The 20,613-nt window shown below is 42.1% G+C and overlaps 2 protein-coding genes and 1 non-coding gene across 6 annotated transcripts; all 3 read right to left on the reverse strand.

Annotated features, from left to right (window-relative positions):
• Nucleotides 1–200: 200 nt before the first annotated feature.
• CUNH12orf66 (chromosome unknown C12orf66 homolog) lies at nt 201–15,462 on the reverse strand. 4 transcript variants are annotated; one of them, XM_027887760.1, is made up of 5 exons: nt 15,191–15,462; nt 13,134–13,207; nt 12,919–13,055; nt 5,186–8,338; nt 201–1,859 (listed from the first exon to the last, which is right to left on the reverse strand). In XM_027887760.1, the coding sequence occupies exons 1-4, from the start codon at nt 15,423–15,425 to the stop codon at nt 7,522–7,524; spliced, it is 1,263 nt and encodes a 420-aa protein (XP_027743561.1). In that variant the 5' UTR covers nt 15,426–15,462; the 3' UTR covers nt 201–1,859; nt 5,186–7,521. The 4 variants fall into 4 exon arrangements, with proteins under 4 accessions (XP_027743561.1, XP_027743560.1, XP_027743559.1 ...); XM_027887759.1 differs by having other exon boundaries at nt 201–1,018; nt 1,776–1,859; nt 12,919–13,207; XM_027887758.1 differs by having other exon boundaries at nt 201–1,018; nt 1,484–1,859; nt 12,919–13,207.
• Nucleotides 15,463–16,933: 1,471 nt separating this feature from the next.
• RPL18A (ribosomal protein L18a) lies at nt 16,934–20,535 on the reverse strand. Its single transcript, XM_027887761.1, has 5 exons — nt 20,449–20,535; nt 19,850–20,029; nt 19,121–19,250; nt 17,507–17,616; nt 16,934–17,083 (listed from the first exon to the last, which is right to left on the reverse strand). The coding sequence occupies exons 1-5, from the start codon at nt 20,464–20,466 to the stop codon at nt 16,991–16,993; spliced, it is 531 nt and encodes a 176-aa protein (XP_027743562.1). The 5' UTR covers nt 20,467–20,535; the 3' UTR covers nt 16,934–16,990.
• On the reverse strand, nt 18,373–18,504 carry LOC114059400. The gene has a single exon (XR_003571655.1). It is a non-coding gene; the product is annotated as a small nucleolar RNA SNORA68 (small nucleolar RNA).
• Nucleotides 20,536–20,613: the final 78 nt, after the last annotated feature.

The following is a 20,613-nucleotide window of genomic DNA, read 5'->3' on the forward strand; positions in this document are numbered from 1 at the left end:
TCTAGTGGCAGTTGTTCGGCTTTACTGAGGCAAAAATGTGATTTAACATATTGATCACATGCATTAAGAAATGGTACAAAAATTGCAAATAGGAATTTGTTTACCTGCACTGAATTAAGGGCCCACACTCTGCAGTCTGTGAATCTGCTCAGCTTTGGAAAAACCTGTATATGGCTCTTTCCAAGCATAACTTATAAAAATAAGAGCTTAAGGAAATGCTACCGTGAAAAGCATAAAACAATAAAGTCCTTTTAATGCACAGTTGCAGAATAACCATGCAGATAGGTGATTCCCTCAGTGCTTGGTGAGCAAATTACACTCTGAAGCATAATCCTTACACTTTCAATATATTATTACCTTATCAGCCCCCTGAAGATACTTTGGTTGACACCTTTAAAGGTAGACATGGGAAAAGCTTGTGATTATTCTGTCTCTGAACTTGCACCTCCTTCTTGGACATACTACAAACTCAGCAATAAGGTGGTGGTGGGATTTTTTTTCACCATTCTCTTAAAATTTCAGTCAGAAACAATTAGAATGAACCATTCCTAATGTAGCAGCCACTGTTTTAACAAATCATTCCTAAGTACAGATGAGCCTGAGGCATCCACAGCATATTTAGATATTGAGAGCCTTACCTCTAAGGGATATTTCAGTCTATGGGGACAGCAAGAAAAATTAGTGCCACAAATCCCACTAGGCTGGACCAAGATTTATACCCATCTATTTTTATACCTGAGAGTGAGTAATGCACAGTTTTGGAAATTTGCCTCCCACGTTCTCACCGTGAGGTACAGTCAGCAGGTCAGCCAGCTTGAGGCAACTGCTGTGTTGGAAAAACTCAGTGTACAAAATTTTGGAGCCCTCCAAGCAAAGCCAACTTGAGTGCAGAGTATAACTTCATCGTGGAGATGGCTCATCAGCTACATTTCTCTTTATTGAATTTGCCGGTGAAATTGTAGATAAATTTCTTAGGAGGGTGGGTGGAGACTTGATTCATTGCAGTAAGTCCTTGCTTCTGTAACAATAAATGAGGATCAAGTTTTTCCCAAAAAGGTATTATCCACTGACAATTCAAAGTAATTTGTTCTTTCTCTCTCTGGACAGGGATGCATGAAGAAAAGGGAAAGATAGCTTTTATGCAGCTTACACATCTTGCCTTCAGCAGAGCTCCAGGCACTTTACTCAGAGTCAAGCTCTACATCTAGAATGGGAATTAATCCACCAACTTTTTTGAACAGTTTGGACAGATTTGCATCATCAGATTAAAAGCAGAAGGCTAAACCTGTTAGTGCTCCCACCCCCCCACCCCATTCCCACTGACAAGAGCTGGCATCTCTCAGAGTGGGGACGTGAGCCAGCTGTACTGCTGGAGGCAAAAGCAGCATCAGCTACAAGTCTCATGTTGATCCCTCACATAAAATGCATGGTACCATAACCCAAGTTTTCATTCTTTAAGCCTTGTACATTCCTGGAGTTTTACCTCTAGGTGATATGGAGGCCTCAGGCAGTCACAGGCAGTCCTTGGTGAAGCATCACTACCAGTCCCTGAAGAACCAGACCCAAGTGCACTGGGAGGATGTGCAACTCCAGGCTGCAGACGCTACCCTTGATCCTCCTGAAAGTAGGGTGGTCCTTTTGTTACTGTTCACTGCTCACACAGTGATGATTGCACCCACCCACAGCGCAGATGAGTCTCTCCTCTTCAGACAACTGAACTTCTCACCCCCCATTTGCCAAGAGAATGATCCAGGGAGAGGAAGTTTGCTCCTCACCTGAGAAAGCAGGGGAAATACTTGGAGGGTCTGCTGAACATCTGCACAACCACAGAGGAGAATGAGAAGTTGACTTGGAATCCTCTGGTCAAAGACAACATTGAACTTGGGTATGACATTTTACTAAGTAAATGCTTATGAGACCGTCAGGCCATTCTGTACTACAGGAGACAACGCCCTCTGCTTGTGTTCCCAGAGAGGACTAACTCTAAGACAAAAACTCAAAGGCTGGGAATTAGACACCTCCAGTCTCCCTTAGCATCTCTCACTGGCCCTCATTTTGCCAAAGTTCACGTCATCCTTCCCACAGAAAATTTACAATTCTTGGTTCTGTGTTGTGCATCCCAGTGCACAACACATGGCAATGTTGGCTCTTTATGGCTCTGATCTGAAGAATTCAACTTTTACACACTAAAAATCCTCTCAGTAGCTTTGTAGCAAATGAAGCATACACCACAGAGTCAAAGGTTTAGTGCCACTAAATATTCTATCTTATCAGCAATGAGTTGCACAAATAAAGTACAACACTGCACTGCTCTGAAGCTTCCGATGTCAGCTTATAGCACGGCACCAGCACATCCCATCTAACAGTGCGATACCACAAAGGTTGTCTTAATCACCTGCCCAAAAACGGCCATTTTGCCAAGATTGTTGGTACCTAGAGATTAAACACCACCATCCTGGAAACACTATAGTTATTGCAAAGAAGTCACATTAAAACAAGCAGCTGCAACTGCAGGTGGGGTCTAGCACAGCTTTTCCAGGACATAAAATTTATACAGATTCTTGTGAAATTAGGCTACAACACAGGGGCAAGCAAAAACCTGCTCACAGTCCATCTGCAATGCAGTCCTTCAGCATCTGGTTTCTCCTTGTCTGTCTGTCCCAGAGCTGTCACCCACTCCAGCCCATCTTGTAATGACTTGTCTCCTCCCCATTTTGCTCTTCTCAGGCTGCCACGTGCGGCCAGGGCACAGCCAGCTCCCAGCTACAAGGTGGAGAACTTTGTTACTCTACCACAAACCCAGCAGCTGCTATGCCACATTGAAAGTTAGGAGAGAACCGAACTCAGGCCTGCAAACTCTCCCAGAAAAGCCCCATAACAATTGCAAAAATAAGTCAGGCAATATGTTGAATGCATTCATGCACAGGAGAGGGAAAGAGGCAGGTCCTGGAGGAAAATAATCAGATTGAGTACCTAAAGTAATTTCATGGCAAAAATCTGATACCTTTATCCTCCAAAGGAGACTTAATCTTTAAATCAGTCCTTTCCTAACAGGAAATCAAAGTCCAATTCCATCTTGCATTTGACTTCTATATTGTTTCTGCCTGCTCTGCAAAGCATTAAGCTATTGCTGTCCTTTGTCAGCATTCTCATTTCCAGAGCCTCTCCTGCTCTTCTCATAATGGCTCCTGCCTTTGCACAGCTGCAGCCCGAAGGCCATCCCTGCTGAGCCACACAGCCACTGTCCCCAGCGGGCAGGACACTGACCGCTCAGGCAGAGCCCCAGTAAATAAGCAGTGCTTGGCCTCAGCTGCACCCACCTCAGCAGGGCTGGCTGACATCTCTGAGAGTCTGAAAACAGGACTTAAGGAGAAAACAGGGCAGAAACACCAAATTTTCCAGTCAGTTAAGCTTAGTGCCAGCACTTTTGGAAGCAACCACAAAGCGAACCACAAGCCCAGGACCAGCCAAGCTGTGCTTACTGGGGTTGTAGGCACTGGGCCAAAAAACAGGACTTGAGAAATGAAATATAGCACACTGCTGATTTTCTTAAGCAAATCTTGGTTATGAGAAGATCAGAATCCAGTGCAGTACAAGGCTGCAGCAGACTGACCTACGGCATGTACACAAGGAATACTCAGATAAATGACGTCAAAGAACTACCACCAGAATGATCACGAATGTTTCAATATGTTTGTTATGAAGAGCACGCCAGAGCGATAATTAACTATGTGAGTGCCAGAAAATTGCTTCCAGCTCTAAAGCAGCTTTTTTTTTTTTTTTAAGTCAATTAGATAAACCATAAGTGTTAGTATTCAAATAGGCACCAGGAACTTACATTACTTTTAGATCATTAAAACCTGAATATTATGTACATTATGCATATATTGCAGTCCTTTGCAGCACAATACAAAATATATTAATAGTCTCCATTCCCTGCACTCTCTTCGTGCAAAGGCAGGAGAAAAGGAAAGATATTTTATTCAAGAAAAAAACCTGAACACCACATGTTGAAGAAAACAGCTTACAAGACATAAATATAAAACACCTAAGAGTTCTTAGAATACATTTGCTGTCAAAAACCACACTGCAGGCAAAAGGATACTGAATTAAATATTCTGCCAAAATCCTCATGGACTGAAGTAAGTGATGAGGTACATGCAATTTACTGCAAGATAAGCTTCCACACTGCTATTATAAGCAATCTGACTGGCACTTGCAATATCAAATCTCAATACCTGTTTCAAAACGCTTACATACATCTGGGAGTGATGGCTTTCAGTACACCATCACAAGTATCTTTATATCTTGCATTTGAAGCAGTAATTTATACAAGACTTTTAAAGCACATTAGTACATCTCATCTTGCTTAGCTACACTGGTGCAGAGGAAAAGCTGACAGACAGGATATCACACAGTTCAGCAAAAGTGTATTTGTTTTCCAGTTCTTACAGTAAAGAGACTGATCAGTCTTTCCAGTACTGAAGTCAGTAATGAATGTATTTTTTTTCCAGTTACTGAGTTTCTGGTTCCTTTACTTACTCCACAGACATGTTCAGGGACACCTTGATCTAGAACAGGTTGCTCAAACCTCCATCCAACCTGCTCTTGAACACCAGTTCAAGTATGGTATCCATAGCTTCTCTGGGCAACCTGTTCCAGTGCCTCACCACCCTCACAGCAAAGAATTTCTTTCATATATCTAACCTAAATTTCCCCTCTTTCAGTTTGAAGCCAACTCAGTCTCTCAATTACCTCACTTGTAATTTAAAACAAACCCCTCAAAGCAACAAATAAGAACTGCGCCAGAAGATTTCACGGGTCTGACAAATCTATCTTCATTAATCACACACACAGCACACAGAGTTTTTGGTATAGCACACCTCAACTCTGCAAAACTAGCTGATACTGATTCTAGTGTCACCTCTCTTCAGCTTCACCTGTTTTCATCTAAGCTACTTCCTGAAGTCTCAGTTTTCTGCTCCCCATCTTGTATTATTTTAAGGCTGAGATCTTAACAAAGGACAGGACTTTGAGACCCAGACAGCTCCACAAAAGTTTCTCCAGCACCCAATTCTCTCCACTGCCTGCACATCTCTCCCATTCCCTCCCTTCCCACACCATGAGGGTAATGGTTATGCCTCCTTTTGGTTCTTCATCAACCAAAATATTCAGAAATTCTTACTCATGAGTCAGAAGGCCCCTCTGGCTGCTTCTCCAAGATTCTGTGAAGAAAACTGCAACAAACCATCTTAGAACTGATAAGAGGCAAAGCAAGTCTCACCTCCTCCTGCACAGAAACATCACCTAACATCCCTTCCCTGTTCTGAGACACCACTTGCCAAACACAGTGGCAGGAGCATGAGAAGTGAGCTACCAAGTCTGTTGAACAGTCACCTCCTTTTCCTCTCCCCATCAAAACCACTGGGAACAGCCTCTAGTCATTTCAACAATAGCTAAAAGCTGCTCCAAAGGGCACCAGATTTCTCTTTCACTTCTTCCAACTCATCCCCTGCAACTCAGAAATGAGCAAGAGGGTGTCTGTACCACGCACAGTCTCTTTCCTGTTTTCTCTCCCCTTTTCCACAGATAGTTAGTATGCCAGGGAAATACTGTACAGGCAGACAGACTTTGTAGAACACTTTATTACACTGCTGAAGACTGCCAATCAGTTCTGGCAACAGTCTCTTGTTACTCAGACTGAGGAAGTCAAAATTACAATGTTATTACAAGGTCACTGTCCCAGGGAGGGAAGCACTCAAACTCTCTCAATACTGTAATTTGCAACGTTGTCCTGTTAAAAGCAGTTCAAGCTGCAAAGTGTAACGCTGTGACAAACAGGTACCCCTCGGTTTCTGGTGTATTTGCAACTCTGGTTATTTTCCAATGGCAAAGAGCAAACTGAGCTTTTGAGAGTGATGCTGAAGTCAGACCGAGACTTCAGGTGAAAGGCAATAGAGCAGATATTCACAACAGTTAGAGCAAAGCATGGAAGGCTCCATTTGGCACAAAGTGGCAAGTCAGAGCTTGTATTCTGAGAACAGAATGTGCTTATATGACTGTTAAAAAGTCAGCACTGCAGCCAGGCAAGACAAGTTACCAGAACCTTTAGTGGAAGAGAAAGGGGATCATTAAAAGACACGTTTGCAATGGTACCTTTCATATTTCAGTCTTAACAGAAACCAGCATTTTGACCTAAGCTCCCTTTTAAATTAAACCTGATGTTATACCTTACTAATGACTTAATTTTACTACAATTTCATATGTATATAAGTCCTCCCGAATCCCCACAAAAGCGTGTGCACAGCTGCATAGCTAACAGTCAGAAGAACCCTGCAATGAAAGGCTGCAGGTACAGCCAAATTGACCCTTTTATTGTATTTGGAAACACTGATTTCCAAATTAAAGCACTTTCAGGGTAACTAGAAAACATACTTTTTCCAAACCTGCAGTCTAGAAGTGGTGAAGGAGACATTTTAGAATGAGGTAAACATACTGCATAGGCTATATATTTAAATCCAAATCCCCAGTGTTTTGGCTTAATTATTAAATTATTTAAAACTGAACAGATTGAAAAAACTATACACTTAGAAAATGTGAAAACAAAGCCAGGTTGAGATGAGCAGCAAACTAGAAAATAAATCATTTACAAAGGGCATTTCCTGCTGCCTTTCTTTGCTTCTCTTTCAAGTTAGTCAGACAAAAGCACAATTTGAAAACAGCTTTGCTGCTTTCTCCATGGAGCTGTTCCTTCTAGAACAGCTGCACAACTTCAGCTTGTCTCCTTCAGTTAGTCTGAGCCAAGACTATTACTGGACCCACACTGTCACAGTGCTCCTGTGAATACTGGCCTTCCAGCCCATGCTGCAGTTCTTCTTGCCCCAGCCCCAGTTCTGGAGCAACGACTGACTTTTGTGACACAGGGCATTTAGAATTGAGACTGGTGCTTATGAGAGAGTGTCAGAGACCTCGATTATCATTTTAAACCCTTTGAAAACTAAATTATAATTAACAATAGTGTTTTTCCTGATTCTCATATTTTTATTTAAAATGTATCCTTGCAGGTTCACTTTTTCTAATATTCCCTTGCATCAGCATTTAGTTCCCAGAAATCATTCCTTTCAGGCAATGCAGTTTTCTGAAAAGATACATCCTTATCACATTTTCAATAAACTCTGTAGAAGACAGTCAATGATCAGACTAAGATAAAGTGCATATATTCCTTTCTGATACAGGCAACAAAATTGTGGACTGAAAAAATAAGTCATACTGAATATTGAAAACCACACCAAAAAAATCCCACCGTGGCTATTTAGCACCCCACAATTAAATTGCCCCACTGAGTACTGCCCAAAAATAATTTTCAAGTGTCTGTTAGCTTAAAAGAAAGGAACTTATAACATTAAAAAAAAGGTTCCTTTTCAATTAGACTCTGAGAATCACGAATTTATGTAACTCTTGCAAGCTACAGCTCCCTCAAGGCTGACATACTGCCGTGACAGCTTGTAAATAGTCTGTATTTCACCCTTTGGATCCAGGCTTCAAGCTTGCAAAAGCTTTGGAGTTCTTAAGGGAATGTGAAATTTCATTGAGAAAAGAAATAAAATGATAGTCCCTTTCTGACTTCTTGGACTCAAAAATAACTACAATGGTAAAGTGAGGTTCAGGGCGAGTCAGAAAGTATGTGCTTTGGACTTTGTCATCATAGAAGTGAACAACCTTCTCCAAGCTGTTGAGGTCAGAGGTTCTATCAGTCATAATCATGATCACATTGGGCCAGTGCATAACAGGCCTGTCACTGGGCAGAGACACCACTGCAGGGTACTGATCCACTCCTTTGGGGGCTTCCCTGTACGAGTGGGGATGGTGATAACCATGTCCCTGGAAACTCTCTGATCCACGATTGTCAAAAATTAAGGAAACGTTAACGGCATCATACTTCCGGATGAAGCTGGAAATTTTCCCAAAGTAATCAGGATTTGTTTTAGCAGTCAAAGTTTTCATTTCAGATGCTGTTGTCTGTCGACTAAGGGCTTCGTGAAAGTAAAAGCTAAACTTGGCAAGGAGAATGTTTTTGAGTTTCATCAGCCAGAGGAAAAGGTGTGGAGGTTGTACAGCCTTCTGAGACTGCCCTCCAAACAGGTGCTTCTTGGTCTCTCGCTGTTTCTCAAAAATTTGACCCCAAGTCTGTAGTTTTGTGTGAGCACTGTGCAAGTTGACCAGGGATGGAAGGAACTTCCACTCTGAGATCTGAGCCTGAGCCTTTAAGAGATGTGCAAGTACATCTACTTCCAGTTGGAAACTGCTTTCAAGAGGACTGAGGATTGGATGATGAAATCTAGAAAACATAATTTTAGTCAAGACATGAGAACTGCTGTACACAACAGTGAAATAATCAGATAGCATTTGCCAGTTAACAGACAGAAGATAAAACACGAAAGCAGAGCAAAGTGTAAACTAAATAATAATTGTTAATTTTAAAAAAAAAGTTCTTTTTACATAATTAGGGTAAATATTTTCAGGAACAAACAGCACTTCACATTTGAGAAAAAACAGCCATCAGACATTTCTCTATCAAAGCAAGGGAGTTACATTTCATCATTTCAAGAACAATCATTGTTTATCTTGATCCATTAACTACTATAACACCATTTTTCTTTAAATCCAGGTGGTCTTTTTCCAACTTTAAATCCCTTCTTGCAATAAAATATGTCTTGATACTTCTGGAATAACAGAAAGATGTTAAATTAATCACGGGAATTATGTTATAAATTTGTTGCTTGTATAGGAAAGCTATGAGGAAGCCAAGTTGACGTGGTTTTTTTTTTTTGGTGTACTAAAAGCAATGAGCAGAAAAAACATTTGACAGGATTTTATCCTATCACAATAAAGATAGTATAAAAACCAATTTAACTTATCAAAAACTCAGGTAAAAAATCAGCTCTCAATTTAAAAGATGTTTAAAAAAACCCCAAACAAAACCAACAACTCAATGCACATCTTATTCATAAGACCAATCCTGCTATTAGAACAAATCTTGAAGAAATGGAATTTTAAAAATCCATTCTACAGCTTTCTCTTCTCATTTTATTTTTTCTAAACATCAGGGGAAAAAGAAAACAGATGCAGCCTACCTCTCTTCCCATGATACTCACATTACTTGTGAATTTATAACATCATTGATAATAACATACTTAATTGAAACTGAAAAACTGTAATGTAAGATATGTAACTTTAGAAGAACATGCCTTCAGCAAAGACAAAAGTGGCCTTTTTAATAAATGTGTTCCCTCATTAGCATTTAGGATACTTAAAGAGGTCTTCAACAAAGAACAACCAATAGTTCAAAGATAAGACTTGATGAGGTTTCCATTTAAGTAAAGATAGATTTATCCTCTCACTTCAGAAAAATATCTTGGGTCTTATTATTGGCTTAAAACAAAAAAGTTCACATTGATTTTTTCCAACTTTTAACAGCTCCTCTTCAGACAAAGCTAAAGCAACGCCATTATTCCCTTCAGCTTCCTTTCAGACACAGTATATACAACCCATTTTGGACATAGTTGGTTCAAAACCAAAACATTTCATTTTATTGTGGAGCAGAAGAGATAATGAAAATTTTATGCTTTTCTTACCCTCATCCTTCACTATTTTATATCTGATTTTCTATCAGGTTCTTGTCAAAACATTAATTCTTAGGCTTGTGAAAACTGTCTGACAATTCTGTCACTATTTTTAAGCAGCTCTTTTTTTGAAAGCCACAATTTGAGTCTTGAAAGGATTTGTTATCAAGATACAAGTCCAAATTCATTTGAAGAGAATGAAATATGAATATCATAAACCAGCAGATGCACCACGTTGTGCAAACAGGTCACCTTCTGTACACAATACCAGCAACCATCAGATCAACCTGCTAGAGCAGAGATAAGTGCTCACTGGCCTCTCTGAGAAGGCTAGAGCATATTTACATTTCTTTGAGAAACTGAACAAGAGTCAATTAAAAATAACATTCTGATAACAGTCAACACTAAAGATCTCCAATGGTTTTGGTATTCACCAAATAAAATAATTTTGTTGCTGTGTATTATGAAGACTGTAAAAAAGCATTATACAAGGTTATTTGTTCCAGACAGTCCCATCACAGTGGTTTCAACACACCTGCAGTCAGATCAAGAAGGCTTTTCTTCAATCTTAAAAGTAGTTTAAAAATCTAAACTAAGGCAGTACTGCTAAAGTCTTCTTGATTAAAATTATGATGTACAGCTTCCCATTTCTACTTTGCTTCATGGCTTTCCTAATGTTTCACTTCACAGCAGGATTTGCTAAACTGTTTTAATCAACAAATACACACCTCAGCCACAGCTGAGAAGCTTGCAGAGTATGCTAATATGGTTGCAAAGTAAGCTAACAAGTTATGTACTAACTGTATCTGCTGATATAAAATTGAGTTTCGTAACACAGAAGCATCTGAGCCCAGTATCATGCAAAACAGACATGTTTTTATGATATTTTAATAAGTCAGAGTGCTAAAAACTTAAAAAGACACTGGGAAATGTTTTCCCCCCCTAATCATTCTTCAGAGTGGAGGGATGGTAGAGTTTTGTTTTGCAGACTATGAAGAAGTCACACTATATCACACATTCATGCATGTATTTACAAAATGTTGACTGGATGAGGAACATTCAACACTTAAAAAGGATTACATCAAAATGGGTTTTCTGGTTACTTACTCATTTTATACTAAGCTTTTAAAGGAACCTGCTCTGACACTGTTTCAATTATTTCAGTTAAGATCCCACCCAAACCAACAGTCAAAAATGTCAGGAAAAGTTACTTCTCTGGTTGTATTCTAAAGAGAAATGGAAAGGAAAATGTCTAGTATTGGCTGTGTACAAGTCAGCAATAAGTAGTAACAAAAAAAGTAGTAACAAAATACCTTTAGACTACTCAATAACTAATGATTTTTCTACAGACAATATGACTTGTTAACAGTCAATTAATTCAGCCGTTTCTTTACCAGCAAGCATTTTATCTACACCATCTGAACAGCTATTTTCACATGCAAAGGAAAGAAACTGAAACCAGAACTTATCTAGAAAACACAGGCCCTGTCTGGCCTTAGCACAGCGGGCTGAAATAATGGCACACATCCTCAACGACAAGTGAGGAATATACTGACAGAGGAAAGAGATTGGGTAATGAGTTTATTTGACCTTTCACCTGAGAGGGTCAACAGACTGTAAATCAGAAATGCCTTCCAGCCAGTACACATCAACAGAACAGTTCCCAGAAACTGATCTGACATATGAAGAAACCGAAAGAAAGGACAAAAGGAAGATATCATTATGCCCACTTTTTTTCAGAAATATTCACTATGTGACTGGGGAGGACCACACTGCAGCTACTGAATCAGCTCTAACAGCATCTTATATTGTCTCCATCTTAGAACTGCTCATTAACCCAAAGCAAAAACATCAGTATTTTTCCCAGGGAGACACTACTTATTTTTTGAAAGATGTTATTATACATATAATTATATAATGTATGTTATATAAACACATTATATAACAATGCCTTAGAAGTACAGAGGTGTCACTGAAATTTATTTAAATAGGATAGTAAAACAATTTGTATCCAACAATTTCCAATCAATTCATCAAAGTATGAGTTTTGATTTTCAGACTTTTAACTGTGCTGTTGATTCAGCACAGGCTCAGAACAGATGGCAATGGTTTGTGTACAACACAAATCAGCTTTTCAACCCCCCTCCCTGCATACTTCCCTTTCCTCCTTCATGTTTATCACACTAAAGAAAATACATGTAAGTTCCCGCTTTTTATTGTACTAACAGCCCTGACCCTTTGTAAGGGTTCAGAAGCCAAGAACTGCAAAACATCACTAGTAAGACCATATTAGACTAGTTTTGATTTTCAAATTGCAAAATTACGTAGCAATTTTCTAAGGTTATTCCTAAAAAAAAAAAGAAGTCACCTGCAGTGTTTAAATCGGGAATATGAGAAAGCAGCCCTGAATCATTTTGATTTTTCCTAGGCGAAGATTTATCATAACCAAAAAAAAAGTAAGACCTAAGAATATTCTCCCCAAACATCTTCTTAGACACTATCTCACTAACGAAGATTTGGTTTGGTTTAAAATGAAGGGGTAGAATTTCAGTGTGTTGACAAGCATTCAAAAATTCTCTCTTTTTGAAACTGCCTTCACTTTCAAGGCTCACATATTTCAGATGTGCAGTACCCACCCCAGCATAAGTTAGAAACATTCTGGGATTCTTTTAACAGGAACTGTTAGATCCTAACTTCAACACAGAATAATGGGATTGAAGGCTCAGAGGTGCTTCTTCTACTGGCTCCAAGACATCTCAAGAGAAGTGGTTCACAGAGCCCCAAAAAACCCTTCCAGGTAGGCCAGATAGCTATGGTGAAGCTTTTAGAATTAAGTAGACATACATTCTAGCCTAAAAAGTAAAACTGTCACACAAGTATCTTGTTTTATTTATATGTCACTTTTACTGAAGTTCATACGGAATTAAGACTCGTTTCCTCTCCCCTCCCAAAGAAAAAGCACAAGAAGCCTTGCATCTTATATAAAATGAAAATCACTTTTCCTCTCTGCTGAAAACAAATATACTGAGTATTAAGGAATAGGGAGGAAGGCTCCTACAACACCGTGAGCAGAAACACTCTCCTTTTGTTATTTTTCTTCTTTGGAGGAGTCATATTTCGAAACTTCATGCATCTGATGCTGCTGGCCAACACAGACTTCACACATGCATTCGTGAAGGGGCCGTGCTGCTCAGCAGTCAAAGGACAGCAAAGTCTTTAGGCTTGCTTTGAACTTCAACATCAGCTATTACAGATCACGGGTCTGAGAACGTACTGCCAGCAAACAAGCACTGACCTTGAGCTGTATTTCTTTAAGATGGATTCCAAAATGTTTACCAGTTCCTCAGAGTTAATGAACTTTTGGGTGCTGAGCGTGTACATTTTTTCATAGAAGTCAGCAATTTCCATCCGAGCCTGAACAAAAAAACAGAGCTGTTCAGACAGGTGAGAAAGCAGCTCTTCCAAGTGAGGAGCTGTTCCTCCTAGTGCATTGTGACCCGTCGCCACCACCTTCTTCAGCTCATTATGCAGAGATGTGTAGATGGTTCGGATGGAGTCCTTTCGGCTGAAGAATGACTGACCACCTGTTCAGATAAATATGGAGGTATTACCAAAATCCAGGGACAGCAAAGACAAACAGCAATACTGGAAAATTCTACATAACCACACTTGTTCTCCTCTAGCTGTTCCTAAGTGTTGTTTGATCACAGTATTTCTTTTAACCAAGACACAAAATTCAGTATTTTGTCATGGCATATGCTCAGAAGCGCTTTATGTAATTTCACACAAGCTACTCTTGTCCAGTTTGTATCTCAGCACCCAATGACTGCTGCAAAACTTCAACTCCCTCAGTTATGGTGTGACTTTTCAGAAAACAAGGGTTCAGTTAAATTTGCTGCTATGATACATGACCTCAAGTACTGTCATCTGTGGGAGTCAGAAGAATCAAGTCATCATGATGTGACTGATCCAATTTTAATAGCCTCCATCGAATCAATTACATCTAGATCTTTTGGGGATAATTCCCCTAGCAACCCCTCTACAATCAGGAAGCACTCAAATTTGCAAAGCAACCTTTAAGCCAGAGCCATGGGACATTTGTGTGTACAAACCAAATGTTCCTAGTCCCTACATGGTCTTAATATAAACCAGAATTCAAAGGGAAAACAGTCACACTTTATCTCAGCGAGACCACAGTGCAGGTTAATCCATAACTAAAACCTGGGGTGAGGGGGATAAGGGGAAAGAACTTGTCTGTGCTTCTTTCTACCTGCTCAACACTATGAGGAATTTTAAAAAGAAAAAAGATAGAAGTAAAGGGTCAAAGTAAAGCATATTTAACTTTTACACTACCAAAAGACTGCACAAATGTACTAACCTTATTTCACACCTTCTATTTACAGAAGGCCTTATGTGCCACTGTGGCACTCAACAGCTGCAGAAGAGCAAGGATCACAGGGCTGGTGGAAGTTTTTAAAAGATTCCAGTTTTAGGTTCTACATTGAAACTGCTTATAAATTTTTTAAGGATGGATCCATTTTACATATATAACGCTCAAAGGTGACCTTAGCAATTTGAGGTAGAAAGGCAGAGAACTGGATATCACTGTAAAACAGCTCCCTTCCTAAGCCATGAGTAGTCCTCGTGTCATGGGCACGATGAAAAATCATCTATTGCAGTTGTTCGTGAAGTATATAAACAAACAAAACTTTGTCCCTTCTGTTGTCAATTTTACCCGTTCTGTAAGCATCAAATTAACTTTTTAAAGTCAGTCTTATAGACAGTTTTGTCTGTAAAGACCTTCTTATAAAATAGTTCCAAGTCACCACTTAAACACCAAAGCAGAATTTTCCTGATGCTTTACTGTTACACATCAGACCCATATCCCTTGATCCATTTTCCATGCTTGTCTGCAATTCAAAGAGTAACCAGAGGGCAACATGATGACAGCTCATCCTGTGCCGGTTTGGAATTTTTCTATTCATGCACTGAGAAAGCAACAAGCAGCCAAGATTGTGGTCGAAGCTTCTTGAGACCCTGCAGAGTCTGCACGGGTAACAACTTTTAGGATGCTATCTCCAGCCCCAAGTGCTTGCCCATAAGCAGATCTAATACAAGCTTTAAGCCTTTCGTCACCTCACTGATCTCACCTTTGCCCAGATCTCAGCCAGAACTTCTCAGCACAGAAATACCTCTGGCTAAATCTTGGGATGGGCAAGTAGGTAGCCTGCCGGCCAGCGAAGAGCTACATCGACTGGCACAGGGGCCACCGTGCCACCTGCACTGCACCTGCACTCTTGTTTATTCTTTAGCGGCAGCATAAACAGCACAGCCGACTTCTCCCCGGGCCCAGGGACACTTGCTGAGCCGGCACTTGTCTTTCAGAGGCACAGGCACGCACCAGGCCGAGGCAGAGTCCTCAGATCCCCCAGGTGCCCAGCGCTGTGCACCCACGGGCTGACACGGCCTCACACCGCACGCTCCCCTCGCGGAGCCGCACCCGGGGCGGGGCGGGAGAGCCGCGGCCCGAGGCGGCGGAGCCAGTCCCTGCTCCCCCGGAGCGGTACCTAGCTTCTGTCCCAGGAAGGTCATGCTGTGATAGGCCTTCTCGGCCGCCGCCAGGTGCGCCAGCCCGGCCAGCAGCGCCAGCCAGCTGGACCCCGCGCTCTTGTTGGCCTCCCGCTCCTTCTCCACGTTGTCCTTGGCCTTGTCGTAGGAGAAGATGCCCAGGTGGGAGAAGAAGGTCTCCAGCACGGCCTGCTCCACCGGCACGGGCGCTCCCAGCGGGATCGACTCCCCCATCCCGCCCGGCGCCTCCGCAGCGGCCGCCACTTCCGGGGTCGGACCCCGCGCGCGCGGAATCGCTCTCGTGCCCGCCCCTCGGCACGTGACAGGCGGGGCGGGCGGTGGGCGGGGCTGGGTCACGTGACCGGGCGGCGCGCGCAGTACTGGTGGGCGGGGCAGCGGCAAAAGCGGGAGCGGCGCGTCCGGGGATATTCCAGAGCCCTCCGCCTGCGGGAGACCCAGGAGCCCCAGAGGTCCGCCCGTCCGTACTGCACGTTGGTATTTTCGGGCTGGACACACCGGCGCTGGTTCCTGCTGAGGTCTCCTCCACTCTGGCTGTTACGTTTTGTGCTTTCACTTAACTCTGAAGCTCGTTTTCATGTTAAATCGTTCTTTCAGTTGAAACGTTCCAAAAACCAACGTCTTTCTGATGCCCTTATTCCCATCCTTTGAGTCCCACAGAACCCTCCAGCTACTTTGGGTTTATAGTTTATAGTTTCCCCCTCCCTGGGAGGTAGCGGCAAATTAATGCCGTTTTTTCCAGTTCATGTTTTGGACAGATGAGCTCCCTGAACTGATTCCCTGTGGAAGTGATGAGAGGCGCAAAGCTGAGCCAGAGGACCGTGACGCTGTGAAAGGGGGGCTGCTGTGGCAGCACCGATGAGTCCAAGTTCTGCAGAACAACCACACGCCTTTACACGGACAGTTCCCCTCCAGCTAACCCAGAATGAAAACATTCCCAGGCTGCCCTCTGCACAGCACTTCCCTGCACCCTATCGGCACCAGCATTTGGTTTCTAAGCTGGCACCCAAAGCACTGTATCGATTCTTTAACAACGGAAAGATCCATGAATGAACTTAAGTAGCTGACTGCCTCTTGTTCAGTAAACATTTTCATTGAAAACAGGCATCAGATGCAAACGCTGGCTTTAGGTGTGAAACAGCTTTCTTAATTAACTACACAGCGCCTGCAAGTTTTTTACTGTGGCTTTACACGTTAAGGATTGGGGTTGGATCTAAAAATTAATTTTCCTAGTTTTCAGTCATCTAATAACAAAGGTAAGTCTGCCTAAGCCCTCTGTCACATTTCCAGGCACCTCTGTATGCTTACTTAATTCTGAGCAGTGTGTAACATCCTTGAAAAGGTTCAGGTTAGAACCAAAGTTTTAGCTTTAAACGCTTAAAATTTGAAGCAGCTTAACTGAAGTTGACATGTCTGAATTCCGCGCACCAGAATGTGTGCTGCCTTCTTCCTGAATTCAACTGTTTATTCAGTGTGCCGAAGAGACAAGATGCATGTAGGGTTGTACAGCTGCTCAGTAAAACTTCTCTTACCCGGAATGTTGTTTATTAAAATTTGGTTTATTGATGGGGTATTTTGGTAATTTAAATCAGCATGTGAAACATTCACCTGTTCAAGACAATCACAGCTGTAAATAGTAGGCTGCCAATGGTTTACAGAAAATAAAGAGTAGGGGGGGAGATTTCTACAGAGTCAGGACACTGTCTCCAAAAGACAACTGGGAGTCAAAGGTTCAAATAAGACCTTTATTGCAACACAGAGTTGATGGCATGTTTTTGTATTTAATAGAAAGTATTTGGTCTCTTGGTGGTGAAACGTGGTTTGTGCTGGCGACGCAGAACTCTGTGTGGCAGAGGGAACTTGATTTTAGAATCCTGCAAGAAAAAATAGTTCTATGTTAACTGAGGTATTAGATAAACAAAAGAAATCAGTTTGCAATAAATAACCAAGCCGTATTCCATGAATAACTTACAGAGAAGTAATGCATCCACAAATTAGATATACTTCATAGGCCTTAGGAGAAATGCCTAAATTTTGCATTTTTTTAAAGAAATGCCCATTAGAGGCATGTTTTCTGCACTGTAACACGCATTCACTTTATTGTGACTTTCTTCCAAAGAATTCTAGCTTTAGAAGCCTTGATCATAATTTATCGTAATTGTAAAGCTCTGCATACCAGTTTGGTTCCCTCCCTATTTCTGTCTGCAAAGCAAACATGTACCAGACAAGATAGCTCCCCTCTTCCAGTCCAGTGTCAGACCAGGACCCACCAGCCACGGCAGTGCTGGTTCACTTACATGGAACTGCTTGACGGCTGGTCTGCGGCACTTGCTGGCAGCAATTTCCTCAACCTTCATGATCTGAATAGAGTGAGCACGGGCACGGTGACGGGCTCCCATATCACGGTCTGATACAAGAGAACTCATTAAAAAATGAATCTTAAGGACATTTTTAGTTCAAAAATCTTACAAATGCCTCTTCAGGAAATGTTCATAATGCCACCTATGACTTTCTAAAATTCAGATCAACTTTAGTTAAAATCATACTGGATTTAGTATGTAAAGTGATGGTACAAATATCACGGAACCAACGAGCAGCAGCAAATTCTTCCAGTAACTCATTACCAAACTCCTCCCAGACAGAAAGTGCTATTTTATTACTCTTGCCTTATTTCAAGAAGGCACACATGTACAGAAGAAATATAGGTGGGACTATTTAATTTTTTGCACAAAAAAAAGTCTCTCTGATTCACAGTCAAAACTGAAGTATCATTACTGAAAGGTGCGAGTAAAGTTAAGACCTGAGGATATCTTGACTTTTCTTGAAACTGACCAGTGATAGAAACTGATATTCAGCTCACATGCTTAGGCTTTCAGAACGGGAGGCAGCCATCTGTGCAAGGGCTACCTGAAAATTCCTCCCTGCAGCAGTGCAAATCACTGCCTTCAAATCAAGATGTCCATAGCTACTTCCACAAGATATGCCTATTGAAATACTATTGTGCTTACAACATTTCCCATGAAGACCTAACATACCTATGAAAAACTTACCTGCCATAGGTATTCTTGAACATATAAGTATCAGTCACTGTATCATAATACATAAGTTTCCTGGTCTCTTAAGCAGTCCTTCGGTGTGTTAAATAACAGGGATCATTGTAAAGTAATGTAGAACCTTAAATTTCACTTTCAACAGCACTTCAGCTTTTGAAAGGCGACAAGATACATTTAATATTTGCACACATGACAAGAATATCATTATTAAGAACAATATTCTTTGGGTTTTTATGTGCATTCTGTTGTGTTTATAACGCTGTGTAGTAAAATATCAACAGCATCAGCTATAGAAATGGTCCATCCCTCAAGTACTTCACAAAACAGACTGAAATCAGGTCAACCTTTAACTCTCCCTGAACTGAGACAATGAGATCTTGGAGTAACAAAGATTACAGATTTTTTTCCTGTGATTTTTTTTTAATTTACTTGCTCTCCACAGGATTGACGCTAGTACGTTCCACATGAAATCTGAAATATTCTTTCCACAAGACTTGGCAATATATATATTCGATTGTCATAAAACAATACATATAGTGCAAGAAATACATGTAGCACTTAAAAGATCGTTAACTCTCAGTTTGTATGGTAAAACTCATTACTAGAATTGTAGAAAGTCCCACCACGATGAAGTGGGAATATTTTAAGTCAGTGAAACTGTATAAAGACTAGTAACAAATAAGATTCCACATATACATACTTTAACAACTACAGATTTTTTTGGCAAGCCCCTACTTTATTTTTCTAGAGTTTTTAGTTATCTTATCATGGACTAAGCACGCTTTATGCTCAGTTTGAGATTTAATCTTCTATTATATATTGATGCTATCGTTTTATACCTCATTTACAGATACTTACAGCACTGAGTGACAGCACCAGCCGTGGTCAAATCTCTGTACTCCCTGTACATGTTGTGGGTTCCACTACGAGAATCATAGCGCAACCAGATACCAAAATTTTTTACCCGCAGAGGGGACTTCTCATATACCTGGAATAACAGAAGAGCGTGAAAGTGGTTAGAGACAAAGCTTTATCACCACTTTAGAGTTTTAAGAATAAATATTTTAGAGCTCTTACAAAATCACTGTTTTAAGTTCTACTGTCAAAACCAACACTTTGCTCTCTTTCCCTTTAACATCATAACTGGATTTATGTCTGGGCAATTCAGACTGTAGTTTTACTAATTCATCATGGAAAGAAAAATACAAGACTTCAGCTTTAAAAAATGCTCTTGAAGCAGGAACAACCAAGGCAGAGAAGAACAAGCATACAAACGTCCACTCTCCCACTATTATGAATGTCCAGATGTCTCTTAAAAGGTATGCTGCCCAATGAAGCGAAGCAAAGCAAATCCAAGACAGCAGCACTGACTAGTGACATGGTTCATAATTCTGAAGTGTTGGAAAATACCTATTTAGTTTACCACCACTTTCAAAAAAACGGATGTGTTACTCCTTTTCACAGGAACTGAAGGCGAAGTGTATTTCAGTCTCACCCCAATAACAGCAATTCCTGTAAATTCCTTTCACATACACCACCCAGAATTCCTTAAGAACCTCCCACATTTTTAGGCTTTTAATCACGCACCTGGCCACAGTACACAATCTCTCCAGAAGACTTCTTCATCTTCTTCAGCTGAGAGACGAAGTACCAGAACCGGGACTTGGCGACGACATGGTTCGGAGCAAAGATCCGCATGCGGTACAGAGGAGGAGTCGTGCATTTCGGTGTGGGCAGGCACCGCCCGACCACTTTGTACTCCCGCAGCTAGAGGGACACGAAACACAGGCGGCCCGCAGAATGAGTGAGCCGCGGAGCCACCACTGCGCCCGCCGCACCCCGCCCGCCCTGCGCCGACCCCGCGGCGGGATCGGCGGCTCTACAGAAGAACAGCGGGGCGAGAACAGCTCAATCCAGGGGCACAGAGAGCCCGCCGCGCCGTGCGGGCGGATCTCCCCGCGGATCCGCCCGCGGAGCCGCCGCCGATCCGGGCCCGCGCCGGGCGGGAGCGGCGCCGCCGCCATGTTGGGCCGCGCGCCTCCTCACGGGCCGGGCAGCGCCGCACGGGCAGGCACGCGTCGCTCTGGAGCGCCGCAACCCGGCGCCGCTGCCCTGCCCACGGCCGCCTCAGTGTCGGCCCCGGCCGCGGTGCCGGCCGTGCCCTCCGCGCCCCGGCCCGCACTCACGGTGCCCGAAGCCTTCATTGCGCTCCTCCGCCGCGGCCCGCAGGAAAGGAAAGGGACGGCCGCGTGCGCCTCACGTCACTCATCCAGCTCCGGGCCCGCCCCCGGCCGTGCGCGCCGCCCATTGGCTGGCTGCAGAGCGCGATTGGAGGGCGCCGCTGTCAGTCT

Source organism: Empidonax traillii, unplaced genomic scaffold, assembly GCF_003031625.1.
Source record: "Empidonax traillii isolate 1590-97213 ecotype Southwest subspecies unplaced genomic scaffold, ASM303162v1 scaffold221:size740363, whole genome shotgun sequence".
In the NCBI taxonomy this organism is placed as follows: domain Eukaryota; kingdom Metazoa; phylum Chordata; class Aves; order Passeriformes; family Tyrannidae; genus Empidonax; species Empidonax traillii.